At 44.2% G+C, this 15744-nt stretch overlaps 1 protein-coding gene across 4 annotated transcripts in view; it reads right to left on the bottom strand.

The window, feature by feature from the left end:
• DPP6 (dipeptidyl peptidase like 6) overlaps positions 1 to 15744 on the bottom strand; it is a 490996-nt gene that overhangs the window by 321243 nt on the left and 154009 nt on the right. Inside the window, exon 1 of one of the 4 annotated variants that reach the window (XM_020779737.3) lies at positions 13881 to 14179. The exons of the other annotated variants lie outside the window; for them this stretch is intronic. Within the exon in view, the coding sequence (XP_020635396.3) occupies positions 13881 to 14126 (246 nt within the window). The 5' untranslated portion in view covers positions 14127 to 14179. Of the gene's footprint in view, positions 1 to 13880; positions 14180 to 15744 lie in introns of those variants that run through there. 4 annotated transcript variants of the gene reach the window in all.

Below are 15744 nucleotides of genomic sequence, written 5' to 3'. Positions count from 1 at the left end.
ACTTTACAGTGACCCTTTAAGCATAAAGTATTTGGAGGAGATTGAATTGTCTTTCCTTCTGAGGCATTCTGGGGCCAAGCAACTTGCTCAAGGCAAAACAAACCAGCTTGTTCTCCACGGAACCATTGTTGAGAATGAAGTTCCATGGCTGTGCAGCTGGGGGCGCCAGTCCCATGAGCTCTCCACTCAACTTAGTATGAACCAAAAAAACCCTCAAACATGAATAAATATTGTAAAAAAATGAGAATATAGGAAACAGAACACATAATCTTTATATTTGTTGTAGGAAGCCTATCACTTCCAGATGACCCAAGAAAACCAAAGACAATAAAACGACACATTGGAATATTAAACTTGACACTTATCACATGGGGTGGAAAGGGGGATGTTTGCGGCCTGAGATATCCTCTGAATCTTTTCTCATTTCCTTCCTCCTTGACCCCCTTAACCCTATAAATATTTGACTTGTAGCCCCGGCAGCCCTCCATCTATCAAGTGCCTGCAAAGCACTTCTGCATGTTCCCTCCAGTATAACCTTGTCACTTCATCACATTAGCTCTTGCTTCCATCTCTGACAATCTTCAGACCTCTTGCTATGCAGTCAAGGAGCCCCTTGCATCTGTAACACATCGCTTCTCCAGGCAAAAAGCAAAAAAAAAAAAAAAAAAGAACAGCCACGTGTATCCTTTGTGTTACTACATTATCCTTATCGAATTAGCTGCTCTTTGGCTTCATCTGACATTTTGCAAAGAACAGATAGTTATTACTGTAGTTCACATTTGCTAAAAGGAAGGATGTATTTATGATGGTTATCTGTTTCTAGTTCTCCTGGGTTACTGTAGCACACAGAGAAGGCTTTGGCTATTTAGTGTGGGGAAGAACTGGGTGATCTTGGACATAAGAACTAGTCCAGCAAACTAGTATTCTGCAACTAGAGATATTTAAATCTGGTTAGGAACCTCAGGGCACCGTGGTTAAACTGAAGTACTACAGCTATAACTGCTTACAACCTGGGTTCAGTCCCAGGTAGCTGGCTCGAGGTTCACTCGGTTTTGTATTCTTCCAAGGTTGATAAATTGAGTACCCAGCTTGCTGCAGAAGGGGGGGGGGACAATGTGTACCCTCCGCATCATTAAATTGTGCACCACCCAGAGAGTGCTTTAAGTGCTTTGGGACAGTATAGAAGCTGCACACTTAGTGTTTTAAAAAAATTCTGTTGACAAGAAAAAAAGGACAATATAAAAGCATTATTACCACTGCAAAGATATGGGGAAGCAGAGTGACTGCAACATGGAACCTCAAGAGACTGGACAAATGAACAATCAGGTTCTGAGCTGGGGCAAGAACTTGGTGGGCTCACTGAAAGCCTATTCCAGCCTTGGGTAACCTTCTGAACATTTCTATGAGCTGACCAGTGACCCTCAATCCATGTAATTTTCAGACCAAAAGACTAGATTAATAAAGACAAGACACTGGATCCGTATATGTTTAGCAAAATGTGCAGCCCTCCAGAAGCTGTTGCACTGCAGCTTCCATCATCTGCACTCAGCACAACCAGTGTCGCAGAGTAGCAGGGGCTGCACTCCAGCCAGTCCCTCAGTCAGCCTTCTCTGACTGTGACAAATAATTGGATTTTGCCCTTTTTCTGGGCATCTCAGTTTACTGGCAAGCCTCTGTAACGGTTGATATCTTTGCAACAACATGCACAACTCCCAACCTAATTTATGCACTGTGAGCAGCTAACTTAAGTTTCAGTTGCAAAGCAAATATATTGGGTCATATCAATGTTGAGGCATTTTTTTAAAAAAAGGGATCATCTTCAACAGAACTTAAAATGAAGGCACATTAATGACATGCCAGAAGGTGAAAATGAGAAATTGCACTAGTTGAATGCAGTATGCATGCGTGCCCTCTTTTCCACTCTATCTTCATAAAAAACGAAAAGTGTTGAGAGTCTGACTGGCTTAAGGTCACCCAATAGTTTCATGGCCAAGTGGGGATTTAAACCTAGGTCTCCTGAGTCTTAGTTCAACATTTGAACTCTCCACCATACTTTGCATTTAGCTCTCTAGTCTTTGGGCTCGGAAGGAGCATGCCATTTCGCCACTGCTGATAGTGAATAATAGAGATAGCTTTCAAAAGGAGATTAGACAAATTCAGTGAGGACAGATCTGTCAATAGCTATTAGCCATGATGATAGCACTACAAAATCTCCATGGATGGAGGCAGCTAGCAAGAGAAGATGCTAACTGCTAGATTTACAGGGATGATGGTCTCATTTAAAGCAAAAGAGAATTTATTGGGAAAGATACTATACTCGTCGATCTGTTTATTAGTTGCCAATCTCTGTCTTGCAAAAAGAAAGTAATAAACATCATAAATGACTGCATGAAAAGATCATGTGGTGTTACGAATCGAAAGCCACATGTGGCTTGCCATTGTTTTGGCTAGAGCTGTATCTCTTGCTTTTTTTGGAGACCAAGTCCGAGAATTTTCCAAAAATTCCCCAAGCAGGATTCTGGGAATTCCAATGCACAGACAGACACCTACCTTTCTAGGTTGCCTTGGGCCTACTTCCTGTACAAAAAGGAAAACTGTGCCCAGGCAGTCTTGCTTCCAGTTAGATTCGATAGAGCGCATCTCCAAAGAACTGAAGTGTTCCCAAGAATGCAATTTTAATTTATCTATTTATCCATTCAACTCATATGCTGCCCGCCCTCTGCAAGAGTCTCCGGGTGGCTTCCAACATCAATTAACAATTCAATTAAAATTAAACATAGTAAAAACCAATCCAGTTAAAATAAAATCCATCTACAAAAAAAACATCTAGATCCATGACTTTATGGTCATCTACAAAAATCATCTAGATCCATTAAAATTAAAACCTTCAATTAAATCCTTCAATTAAAAAACTTCCAGGTTTTAACCTGGCGCTAAAATGTCAGTAAGGTCAGCACCAGTTGGGTGTCGTTTGGGAGGGCATTCCAAACACTGGGGGGCAGCTGCCGAAAGGCCCTCCGCCTACCGGCCATCCCTCCCTCCTCCCTGAGGGATTTTCACCTATTTGTGTATGGCTTGGGGTGAGGAGCAACACTCTCTCCCTTCATTATCCTTCCAGGATAACCTAAAACCTGCTTGTAACATTTTATTTAACTAAGAGACGTGATAACTACCATATGGCATAGAACGTACACCAGTAGTTCCCAATCTTGGGTTCCTAAATGTTTTTAAGACTACATCTTCCCAAAATGTTGGCCAGCACAGCTAGGGGTGAAGGCTTCTGGGAGTTTTAATCCAAGAACATCCAGGGACCCAAGATTGGGAACCACTGGCTTATACCAACAAGTTAGTTTCACATAATGAATGCCTATGATTTGAAAACTGCATAGGCCTCAGCTAGTGTCATTTGAAAAAGACACCCTGCCAAGAATATCCCTAGAGTGTATATCGACAATATGGTTACTTGTACTAAGATTTTTGTAAGCAAAGGTGCTGAATTTCAGTCCACAGAGAAACAGAAAATATCTTATATATGTAAAATTTACAGTCAGGGATGTAGGAATAATTCCACAATTTTTTTACTCCTAAAAGATCAAAGTTATGCAAGCATTTGCAAATGTTTGTGCCTCCTGCAAGGACTTTATAAAAGGCTTGAAGGTGTACCTATAAACTGCTGAACTCCAGGCCAGCAATTTCCCTTGGGAATTAGGACATGGAAAAACAGTGGCAACAACAGGCTCTCTAGAATGGGTCCTGCCCTGAAGGACTGTTGGGGGACGATTTTCTATTGGAGAACATAGTGGATCTACAGGATTATTCAGTCAACAACCAGGTTAAAGGTAAAGAACCGCACAGAGAGAGAAGGAGTGCCATAGTTAAGGATGGAGCAGTGAAACTGGAAAGCACACAAAGCATCTGCCCATCATTTTCACAAATGAAAGGCATGCATCTATATATATATATATATATAGTGGTGAATGCTCCAACACTGGAGACATTCAAGAGAAAATTGGACAACCATCTCTCAGATCTACTTTGATTTGAATTCCTGAATTGAGCACTGGGTTGGACTTGATGGCCTTATAGGTCTCTTCCAACTTCATGATTCTATGGCTCTAAATTCGCCTCCTCTTCTGTCCTCTTTTTGATAATGTATGCAGTCCATAAGTGGCTACCCTGTTCCCCTTTTGATTAGCTGGCTGGGATACAACCCAGAGGTCTTCCATTCTGCGTGTCACTGACAAAACACATGTAACAGTCTGTCCTTCATTTTTCAGAGGAGACCGTCTCCATCAGGTTCACCATTTGGGGGAGGGGGGGAGAAGTGAGTAGTTGTGCTTGAGCAAATGGCATGTTGATGAGACATTTGTGCGACCAGTAGCAGCCCAGAAGATGCTGAAACAGTGAAGAGCTGTTAGTTGGCCCTGGGCTTGTTGGGTTGTTGAGATGTTACACCCTGGCTTTCTCACTTCTCTCTTCCTTTAATCTTTTCATGTTGAACTCTTTAGGCCCCCTGCCAGACATTTCAGTTTTGAGTGATATAGGTACACAATCTTTAAACAGGGCAGTAATTTTCTGTAGCATTGCTCTCTCCTTCGCATGTTTTGGAGGAGGGCCAGATGGGATCAGGGGCAGGGCACAGCCTTCCTTTTTGGCCCACAAGAAATAAACAAAAATAAACCCAACAACAAGGAATTAGCTCTGCTTTGCACACTGAACTGCAAAATAGGTAGTATTTTTCTCTTTGTATTTTCCTTCCCAGTGCACATGCTTTTACATTTCAGGATCCGTATAATACACATTTTGACTTCAAATGATTGTTAAAAGCTTATTTTTACATACCCTAGCCAGCCATCTGAATTATTAATTTTGAAAATATTGCCAGTTATTTCTTTTGATTCATAACCTTCCTGTCTGTGAAGTTTTAAAGGAAACAGCCCAAGACGGAAGTACTGTAAAATATCTTGCTAAAGTTCAGTCTGAGATAAGAAAAGCCTGGGAGGATTGCCTGGGAGAAGTGTTTTTCAGCCAACAGGTTATGCTTAGAAATTTGTTAAAACGTCTTTCACATTTTGGGATTCACATTTGCTTACTTATTGATTGGTTACAATAATAATCACCTTTGAACTGCAGAGCTGGAAGGGACCTTATGGATCACCGAGTCTAGCCCCTCTCAATGAGGCAGGGTGGGGAATTGAACCCCCAACGTCTGGCTCCAGAGACATAAGCCACTGAGCTATCCAGCAGTCCACAAAACAACTCTACTTTGGGGGCCTATATTTTATGCCCCGCTTCCAAATGTCAACAGTTTTCATCAATTGCTAGTGCTATCTTGATGGGACAGCATTTCAAAGGCTATCTTAAGCATTTCATTCATTCTGTTAGCCCAATGGTTTCATACGGTCACATGCTAATTCATGTTATCTGTCATCAAGTCAGAATCCACTTATAGCAACCCTAACAGGGCTTTCAAGATGTGACATATTTAAGGAGTGGTTTTATAAGTTCTCGGACGTGGTGGCACTGCAGGCTACACCGCAAAAGCCTGTGCTGCAGGGTCAGAAGACCAGCAGTTGTAAGATCGAATCCACACGACGGAGTGAGCGCCCGTCGCTTGTCCCAGCTCCCGCCAACCTAGCGGTTCGAAAGCATGCAAATGCAAGTAGATAAATAGGGACCACTTCGGTGGGAAGGTAACAGCGTTCCGTGTCTAAGTCGCACTGGCCATGTGACCACGGAAGATTGTCTTCGGACAAAACGCTGGCTCTATGGCTTGGAAACGGGGATGAGCACTGCCCCCTAGAGTCGAACACGACTGGACAAAAATTGTCAAGAGGAACCTTTACCTTTACCTTTATAAGTTCTCCATATACACCCCAGTATGTTTCCATGGTTGAGCAGGTATTCAAACCCAGATCTTCAGCGTGCTACTGTGTCACTCTGTCTACTACATGACATTAGGTATTACCGAATATTGATTAGTTTACTGCAATAAAGTGTTGCAGGGTAGAGTGTTCTCGCTGAGTGCTTCACACCTGCCCTCTTCCAGTATATTCTATTTTATTCCTACATTATTTTATTCCCACACTATCTTCAAATATTCAGAAACCTGAGGCCACTAAGCAGGCTTGGACCTCACCGAGTTCACTGTAGGGAAAATAACTTTTTCCTTATGTCCCGCCCGAAATATTTTTCTTTTTTTGTTATTAAGTCATTTAGTAGTGTCCGATTCTTCGTGATCCCATGGACCAGAGCAAGCCAGGCCCTCCTGTCTTCCACTGCCTCCCGGAATTGGGTCAGATTTTTAGTATCCTACAAACCTTGGGATTTTCCCAGTACACTTTTCCTCCCCTCAGTGGCCCCATTCTCTATACAGTACATTCTTTCTAGCATCCCTGCTAGTTCACTATAAAAGTTCAGGATGTGCCATCCAGCTAGAGATTCAGCTTCACATTTACAATTAATCAGTTTTGCATTCATACTTTTTTGACTACGCACAGGTTGCTAGGGTTTTACATATTTGGGAAGTTATGCTTTTCCTGATTTAAAAAAAATCCATCAGTAAAAAAAGACCTAAAAATAATGAATGAGTTTTTTGCTACTCAATTTATCTGTTCAAGAGCAGGAAAATAATTTATGATGATATCCTTCATCCTTTCGGGAAAAAAAAGCTAAAGACCCATCTGTTCAGGAAGGCTTTTAACAATTACAACTGAATCCCCGAATCCCATTTCAGCAGAAATGTTTAATCTTTTTTATGTTTTCATGTTTTAATCTTTTAATTGTATTTTAAATCATATATTGTTTCATTTATCTTATAATAGTTAACTGATTATCTTTTTTAAATTGTGTGAATTTTAATGTCGTGAGCCGCTTTGGGTCCCTTGTTGGGAGAAATGCGGCATATAAATAAAACTAATAAATAAATATCCAGGAAGACTTCAGAAGATTTTAAAAATGCAAATCAATTATCTGGGTTTCACCAATTGTAAATAAAATTGTCAAAATGAGTACAAAGCCACAGAAATCACATTTTTCCTTAGAGTTGAGTCTACTTAGTTGTAAAAGCTCTAAGAATGGGTGATTTGTTAAAACCCTAATCTGATAGAGTCAGTGCGGACTTCTGACCAGCTTTCCCAGAGTTTCCTAGACAAAATACTGATACACAAAATATCTAATATTCCCTTCCAGGGTGTCCTGGGACTCTGCAGCATGCCCAAGGCTACACAGAGGATACTTCTTTTCCTGGGAGGAGCAGTGAAAAATCAAATTCCTAACCTCTGGCTCAGTAGCCAGATACCTAGCTCATTGCATTATCCACTCAGCGCCCTTCCCAGTTCTAGGTTCCTCTTGACATTTAGTCCAGTCATGTCCGACTCTAGGGTACTGTGCTCATCCCTGTTTCCAAGCCATAGAGCCAGTGTTTGTCCAAAGACAGTTTCCGTGGTCACGTGGCCAGCATGTAACTCTGTTACCTCCCCACCATGGTGGTATTTATCTACTTATCTACTTATCTACTCGCATTTTTACATGCTTTCGAACTGCTAGGTTGGCAGAAGTTGGGACAAGCGACGGGCGCTCACTCCGTCGCGTGGATTCGATCTTACGACGGCTGATCTTCTGACCTTGCAGCACAGAGGCTTCTGTGGTTTAACCCGCAGTGCCACCCACATTCCAGTTCTAGGACAGGCTATAAAACTATTGTAATTTTCCAGATTTTGATCCGGAGGGAAGGAAATTACTCTGAATGATGCAGAAGAAAGGACTGAAGTTTTTAGGTAATATTTACAGCCCTGGTCACTAACACTCAGTCCTGTTAGCAGAAACAACTTATTATCATGCATTTAATTTTAAAAGGATGGCTGTGATTATCACTTTCCTTCTCAATGTTCTATGAAATTAATCAATATTTTCCAATGAGAAAGAAGTGTTGAATTTGTTATGCACTTGATTAATGCATTATTATCATCACAGTAATTAAAACGAACAGGGTTATACACAATCAGCATGTACATCTTACTCAGCACCTTTGGCAGTTGTGTGTAGAAATTAAGCTCATTAATCACTTTGACAGAGCAGAAGAGTGAGCTGGGAAGTGAAACTAGGCTGGGGAGGGGGCAACTCTGTTTTATTGGTGGGGGGAGATGTTCTAACCTAATATAAAGGAAACCATGGGTCTGTATTGGAATACAGAAGACATTCTCAAAAGGAAAAAAAAATACATGCGTGGTGCCAAAATTATAAATTAATGGTCACATTGTCACAAAGTTCTTTAGTTACTTTGGTTTCTGCTTCTGATACTGTGTCATCTCCATATCATTTAATCCAAGCAGGCAGATCTGTCACTATGGGAGAATACAATATAATCTACAAATCTCATGTTTCTGTGATCTATCGGCTTTAAAACCAGCAGGCTACACAAGGTCATAGACAGACTGTGCAAAATAATACTTTGCATGTATACATCTATTTAAAATTTGTGAAGAGATTCATGTTTATCACCTCAGTTAATAGCTAACAAGAAACCGGAAGATTAGGCCAGGATGATTATTTCCATGTTGTAGGTGAAGGAGAGAAGACAAAACAAGGCTAGACCCCCAGATAATATTTCATAATGTGCATTTCCTTTTGGGTTTTCCATACCAGCTTTTATTACCTTCACAGATTCAGTGAGAACTATTGCTCCCTCCTGATCAGTTGCTCCATGTCCGAGGACTGTCATTTTTCTTCCCAACAGAGGTGTATAATTCCCTGTCTTTTATTGGCCTTCTGTCAGGGTATGGGAGAAAATCCTTTAAAACAAATCTCTGCTATTTAGCCTTCAGTCTGTCTAGAAAAGTTATTGTTCGTTCTCTGCTAGCATTGTGTTTGTTTCATTTAAATCAGCGTGGTTCTCTTCCATTTTTACTTGTATTCATTATTACTACTTTCCTTGGGTACACAGAAAAAAGTGGGCATTATGCATGCAGTATGTTTGAGAAATGGCATATGTTGTGGATAAAATTGTCACCGGAAAGTCCAGGTAAGATGAATTGCCTTCTTATCCAAGATACTCAAAGCTTTTGGGTCAGCCACCTTATCTTAATTGGGCCTGTTTAATTTGGATAGGGTTTTTAATGAAGGGAAAAAAAGAATACCACAACAGGGTTGAAAGAAGATAAACTTATGGAATACCAATGTATATATCTCTAAGCTCCACAGTTGGACATAGAAAGATAGGATGACGATACAGTTATTATTATCAGCATCAGCATCCAATGATCATGATAATTACTTTCTTTGCACATCTAGCCACTAACTCCCTCTCTTGGTGTGCTGTATTGGAAAGACTAGACTGTAGTGTAGAGACCACTGCTTTATACATTGCATATACCTGCTGTCTACAGTTGGATAAATAACACACTGCCAATTCTTGTTGTTATATGCCATTAAGTAGCCTCCAACTTATGGCAATTCTATAAATGAGGGACCTCCAAAATATCCTCTCATTAATAGCCTGCTCAGTTCTTGAAAACTTAAGCCTATGACTTCCTTTATGGAATCAGTCCACCTCACATTTGCGTTCTCCTCTTTTCCTGCTGCCTTCTACTTTTCTTAGCCTTTATTACTTTTTTCAAGGATTCTGGAACAGGCACAGCAAACACCTGTATGAAATACCGCATTGAGAACACCTGTACTACTGAGGGCAGATCATTTTAAAAAGCAGTCAGTTAATTAAACAAGGACCAAGCTGGACATTCTGAAAAGGGGGAATACTTTATATCAAGCAGGACTGTTTGCTTATCCATCTGGTATTTTCAAACTTGGTTATCAGTCTTAAGATCTTTTAATATGGAACTTGCAGACCATATGCTCAGCTATTTTACAGGGATGTAAAAAAAATTTTTTTAAAAAAGCTCCCTTGCTTCCTTTTAGCCTTTAATATGAAATTTATATTAGATGTCTAATCCTTCTGGAAAGGGGTTTATAATGCAATCACCAGCAGAGCAGCCAGTTATCAAAAATAATCACATTCAGCAGTAGCAGGATTTAGCAGAATTTCCAGCAGCCAGAGTTTCTAGCTGCCACACAAAGTGGATTCCACTGTGGTTTCACAGAAACCTGTCCAAAACCCTCATGTATCTCTGAATTTCATTTAGCCACTGTCCTTGTGTATCACCCTCTCTTTCCTCTGAACTGAGGAGGAAAGAATGTTGGAATCCGCAGCAATGTACATTAAATCTACACTTACATTTAAATTAGAATTAAATCTACTGCACCTTATTTCTTATGAACTGCTTGCCAAGGAGGAAGAGAACCCCTGATTTGATCTTTGGAATTTCTTTGACTAATTACAGAGGCCAGGAACACTGTAAACTGAGTGTAGTGTTTGTCACCAGCTGACAGCAAGATAGAGGAGGCTAATAAAGGCAACAGTTTCCTTTAAATAGTTCAAAGCGGAATCTGCCAGCAAATAAGATCACTGACTGTGATCGGAGCTCCAAATGCATCAGCACCTAGGACAGCTCACTTCAGAAGTATCTACAAAGAAATGCAGAAAAGCCACTCAGCAAAGAAACAGTCTGTAGGCATCTGAAATTCATTGCCACCCCTGAATTTCACCTTGGCCTTGGCAAGCCGCCTAGAGTGGTCTTAAGTGACTAGATAGGTGGGAAATAAATAAAATAAATAAATAAATAAATAATATGGTACTGCCAGACCTCTGTCTTCCCTTATCTAAACTTTTTATCATCTCAGTGTTGAGAAAACAATGGCATCACACTTACTTACATTACCCTAGAAGCAGATAGAGACAAATTTCAAAACTTCGCCATTCGCATTGATCTCCATTCACCACTGGGGTCCCTAGAGGTTTATCACTCCTACAGCTGTCCCAAGGCACTCTGCTGTCTGCGGCAAGGGACAAACACATGTGCAAGTTTCAGGTGCAGAAGCCAACCTGACTGAGAGCCGAAATCGTACTGCAACACGGATGGAAAGAAAAGCAGCCTACAGTGAACCTGAGCTGCACACTAGTTTAGAGATGCAATGGGGAGGTCTACAGGTTGGAATGGGAAGAGGCAGGAAGAACACAGGCTGGGTGCTCCCCCCGGCTGCGGCTTCCACTTCCACGGGATGACTGCTACGCTTTGCCTAATAGTAGAGCCAGGCTCAACACCTCCAGAAGAACCATTGATCTTGTCTTCCAGAGCCCAAACGCATTAACTATAAGAAGAGTCAGAGCAAGGAAATATTCCAGCCTCATCAAGGTGAAACTACACCTGGCACTGTGACTATGTTTAAAATACTATTATTGATTTGGGTAAATCAGATAGATTACAGTATATTAACCTAGCATACAGCTATGTCTGTGACTCAGGGTGCTTATACATATGCATTGAGTAGAAAGGGAGCAGAGAGGGAGAAACACTATAAAAACCAAAACACAACAGCTGCTTTATAAATCCTGTATAAACCCTTTCCCACGTATACGTCAATCCTTCTGCCAAGTTACATTTCATGCTGTCTATTAATCTGTAAAGCACTTTTTGTATAACTCAGCAGAGTCTTAACTGGGAAGGAACAGTCCAATGTGTGGGGTATCTGCCTGCTCTTTTAAACCTTGCCTGGCGAGGGAAAATACCAAAGCTATTCTGCCAGACAGTCATATAGGACACAGTCTTAATGAGCCTAACTTTGGAAGATGAAAAGGCCATGCTTTTTTAAAGCAGTGTCCCCGTAAATCACTTGCACATGTTAAATTCCCTTATTTGTTCTGCAGTTCAATACTTTTTATTACCAGAAAGACATCTGTCGTATTCAAAGCAAAGGGACGGGGGTGGGGATAAGGGACGCGTAAGCTTCAAGCTAACTATTCAAAATGCACACAATCCAGAGAGATTTTTTTTCCTTTTTGAAAACAATGTTCTTTGCTTTCATATACTGCCATCTACTGGGTAATACATTGGCTAGACTAGGTAAGGACCAAGACAAACACAATCAGATCATTTCACTCCCAATTTCTTTGTTTGCTTAGTATTACCTGTAGGATTTTGAGTTTAACTTAGATAAATTTTGTATGGGACATTTAACAGTATTTCTCTTTTTCTGAAGTGTTAGACACCTATTCTTATTGTTCTCTACTTATTGCTGAATTGTGCACAGTGTGTGGGTATAAGTAGATAGATGATAGGTAAGTAGTTGGGAATACATGTATGTACCAAAATGCAATTTGTGTACTCTTTTGAAGGACTTTGCTTGGCTCCATGCTGGGGAAGGGGCAACTTCCAGGCTTCCACCCACAAAACGTTTTCCCTATGAAGAAATAAGCAAGTACAAAAGAAAATTCCATGATTTATTTGCAATAGTTCTCTCTCTGCAAGGATCCTCAAGTGAGTGACGCAGAAAGGAACTGTAAGTCTTCTCTCTATTCTCTGCCAAATAATTAATCACTAGTTTGTGATAATTGCCAGCTTCTTCTATAATTGAAGGCTGTGCACAGCAGAAGACCTAATGAAAAACTTCAGAGGGAATCGTTCGTTGTGCAAAAGAGCCTTAAAGACCTAAGCTATTATGGCATTCCCCCCCTCCTCTCTAACATTTATAACTTGCACAATCATTAATGCTTGAACAAGTGGTCACACACAAAACAAATGACATAAAATTGTTTTTCAGTAGGACAAACTCACTATTCCAGGCTACGTTTGGTGATGGGTCATCCATCCATCTAACTTTCTTTCACCTAACAAGGAAACTTCTTCTGCCACCATCGCTCCCATCAGCCAGCAAAGTGCCCTGGATGAGTCACTCGTTACTAAGGCAATATGCAAATACAAACCCTTTGAAATCTCTCCCAACAGCAGGAAAGAAGAGAGGAAGGAAGGAAAGATGGATTTGGGAGAGGAGGATGAAAAGAAAAAGGGAAAGGAAAATGTGCTCTCCCAAATTGACGCTCTGGCACCTTGTTGGGGCTTAATATAGCCTGTTCACAATCTGCCTTCTTTTGTTTCTTGGCAGCTTTTAAAATAGAAAAGGGGTGGGGTGGGGAGTGGAATAAGGAGGCTTCCGCGGAAAGAAAGTGAAAGTTCTCACCTGAAGCTGAGAAAATTCTTTTTTAAAGAATAACAACTCCAAAAGAACTGTTTCATCCCAGTATTTGTACTTAGGTATCTACTCAACAGGGTATGGTATTCTTCTGGGGGAGTTCAGTTCAGGACTGACTCCTCAGTAACATGTATCTTAAGGTAAGGATGCTCAGACATCAAAGCCAAAGGACGGAGGGGAGGGGGGGCGGTCTTTGATGTTTTACCATACAAATGAAACAACAGCAGCAGCACCAACAAGGCCTTGAAGCAGGGGGTGGGGGAGGAATTAAGAGACCAAAATAAATAAATAAAAATGAAGCGTACGATAAATATGAGGTGGGAGGAGACAGAAGAGGTCAAATTGGGGGGGGGGCGGACGGGGGACGGACCACAAGTAAAATAGGAAGTGAAGCCTAAGGACAGGAAGGGAAGAACTTCCAAGGTTCTCAGTTGCATCCAACACCCCCTCCCCGCTTCATTCTCTAGGGATAAAGGCTCACTCTACAACTTGTGTAGAAGCTAACAGAATCCTCTTTCAAAACCTTTCTCCAACTCTTTACATCACACAGAAACGCGCACAAAGACAGGTGTCGTGCCGGGAGGTCACGCCAGAGGCAAACACGCATCCCTACAGCTAGACCTCCAGACAGAGAGGTCAAAACCGGCGCCCGGACCGGGCGGGCGAGACAGACGAGGGGCCCAACGCGCCCACCCACCCCACCCACCGACCCACCCGGCCGAGCGGCCGCCCCCCAACCGGCGAGGCACCCCCGCGGCGGCGTCCCCTAACCCGAGGGGCGGCCGGGGCCGGCTTACATCTTCCTCCTCGCCGTCACTCCTCCTCGCCTGGTACTGGAAGCGAGGTCTCGGGTGGTCGGGCGGCAAGGGACGCGAGGCTTTCCCGCCGCCGCCTCCTCCTCCTCCTCCGGCGACGGCGGCCGTGTTGGCGGGGCCGTCCTCCTCGGTGCACTGGGGGCCCAGGAGGTGACTCGCCTCGGGGGTGACGGGGAACGATCTGGAGGTGTTGATCTTCCCGCCGAATCTCTGGTACAAGGAAGCCATGGCTCCAGCCAGTCCCGGACCCGGTTGGGGGGGGGGGAGAAGAGAGATGAATGGAGACAGAGAGAGAGAGAGAGGGATGGGAGGGCTCCGTTGGCTTTCGTTTGCTATTGCAAGATAGAGAGAGCGAGCGAGAGATAGAGAGATGGGATTTTTTTTGGGGGGGGTTGTTGTTTTTTTAAACGGGCGCCTCTGAGGGAAGGGCTGGCCCGCAGATCCGGCCGCGGGGCGTCCTCCGTCCTCGCCTCTCCCCCTCCTCGTCTCCGCTCGCCTGCTTTACAACCCCGCCAGCCACAAACCCTCCTCAGTCACCGATCCGTGGAGTCGCCGAGGTACGTATTCGACTCGCTGGCTGGCGCTTCGCTCAATAGCATCCGGCAGAAAAGAGCGGCGGCGGCGGCGGAGGGGGGGGCGGGAAGAGAGAGAGAGAGAGAGAGAGAGAGAGAGAGAGAGTTGGTGGCGGAACCCAAACATAGGGATCCGCACAAGCGAACCGCCCCCTCCCTCCCCTAGGAACGCTGTGCGATCCCCCAAAAAGCCAGCTTTGCTCTCTCTCTCTCTCTCATTCACACATACACACACACACACAGGGAGACACGCTTCTGCTCCTCCTCCTGCTTGGGAAAAGATGTCCCCCCGGTGGCGATGCCGGAGCGGATCGCCCTTTGGTGGGGAGGGGGTGTGGAAGCTGGCAGGGGGCTCGTCTCGGCCGCCCAGCGCCTGGCCCGGGCGACAGCAGCCTTCGGGGGGGGGGGTGTCATGCCAGCAGCGCCAGCAGCCTAGGAGGCACGGCGGGGGGGGCAGATGGGCGTCAGAGAGGGAAGGAGGAAAGAAAGGGGGCGCGCATGTGGGGGGGGGAAACTGTGTTACGTGTGGACTAAAGCTGCGGGGGGAACGGAGCGGGTGGATAGAGAAGCACGATCAGGGGAAAACCTCATTCAAAGCACGTTATTCCATGAGGGCGGGCGGGCGGGGGGGGGGGGGAGAAGGCAGACAGGGGCTGATGCTTTCTCGGTGAAAGACTCGGCCGGGGAAAGGGGGCGTATTGAGAAAGAGCCTCTCTCTCTCTCCTCCCTCCCTCTACTTCCTTAGAAAACTCTGAAAGGAGAAAGAGATGCCCCCGAAGGGCAGAGAAAGAGACGAGAGCGGGTGAGAAGCGACCGCCAGCCACCGCTTGAAAGGGGGCTGGATGGGTAGGTAGGTAGGTGGGGGGAACCCGCTCATGGCAGGAAGGGCACCTCTATGCCAGGCGCCGCTGCGGAGAGGAGGGGGCGAGGGACGCCCCTCACGCTCAGCCGCCAGCCGGGCGAGGCATCGCTCCCTTCCTCCTGCTCCGATCTCTCCAGCGAGTCGCCTCGCTCGCTGCCTTCTAGGTTGACAGCGCGCGTTGCTGGGGATGCTGGACCGATCGAAGGGGGTCGGCGGCTCCCTCCCTCTCTCACCCACCCACCCACCCCCGCGTTTCCCCAGGCGTCTTTCCCACTCTCCTGTCCCCTCCACCTCTCAGCCCGCCGCCCGCCGCCCCCTTCCCTACACACACCGCTCGCCTGCTTCCGACTCAAACCCGTCGTAATATTTCGCTCTCAGCGCCTTTTGCTGCATTAAAACGTGCTTCAGCGCC

This window comes from Pogona vitticeps, chromosome 6 (assembly GCF_051106095.1).
Source record: "Pogona vitticeps strain Pit_001003342236 chromosome 6, PviZW2.1, whole genome shotgun sequence".
NCBI lineage: Eukaryota > Metazoa > Chordata > Lepidosauria > Squamata > Agamidae > Pogona > Pogona vitticeps.
Note: the sequence above shows the minus strand (reverse complement) of the source record. Positions and strands in the feature narration are given on the sequence as shown.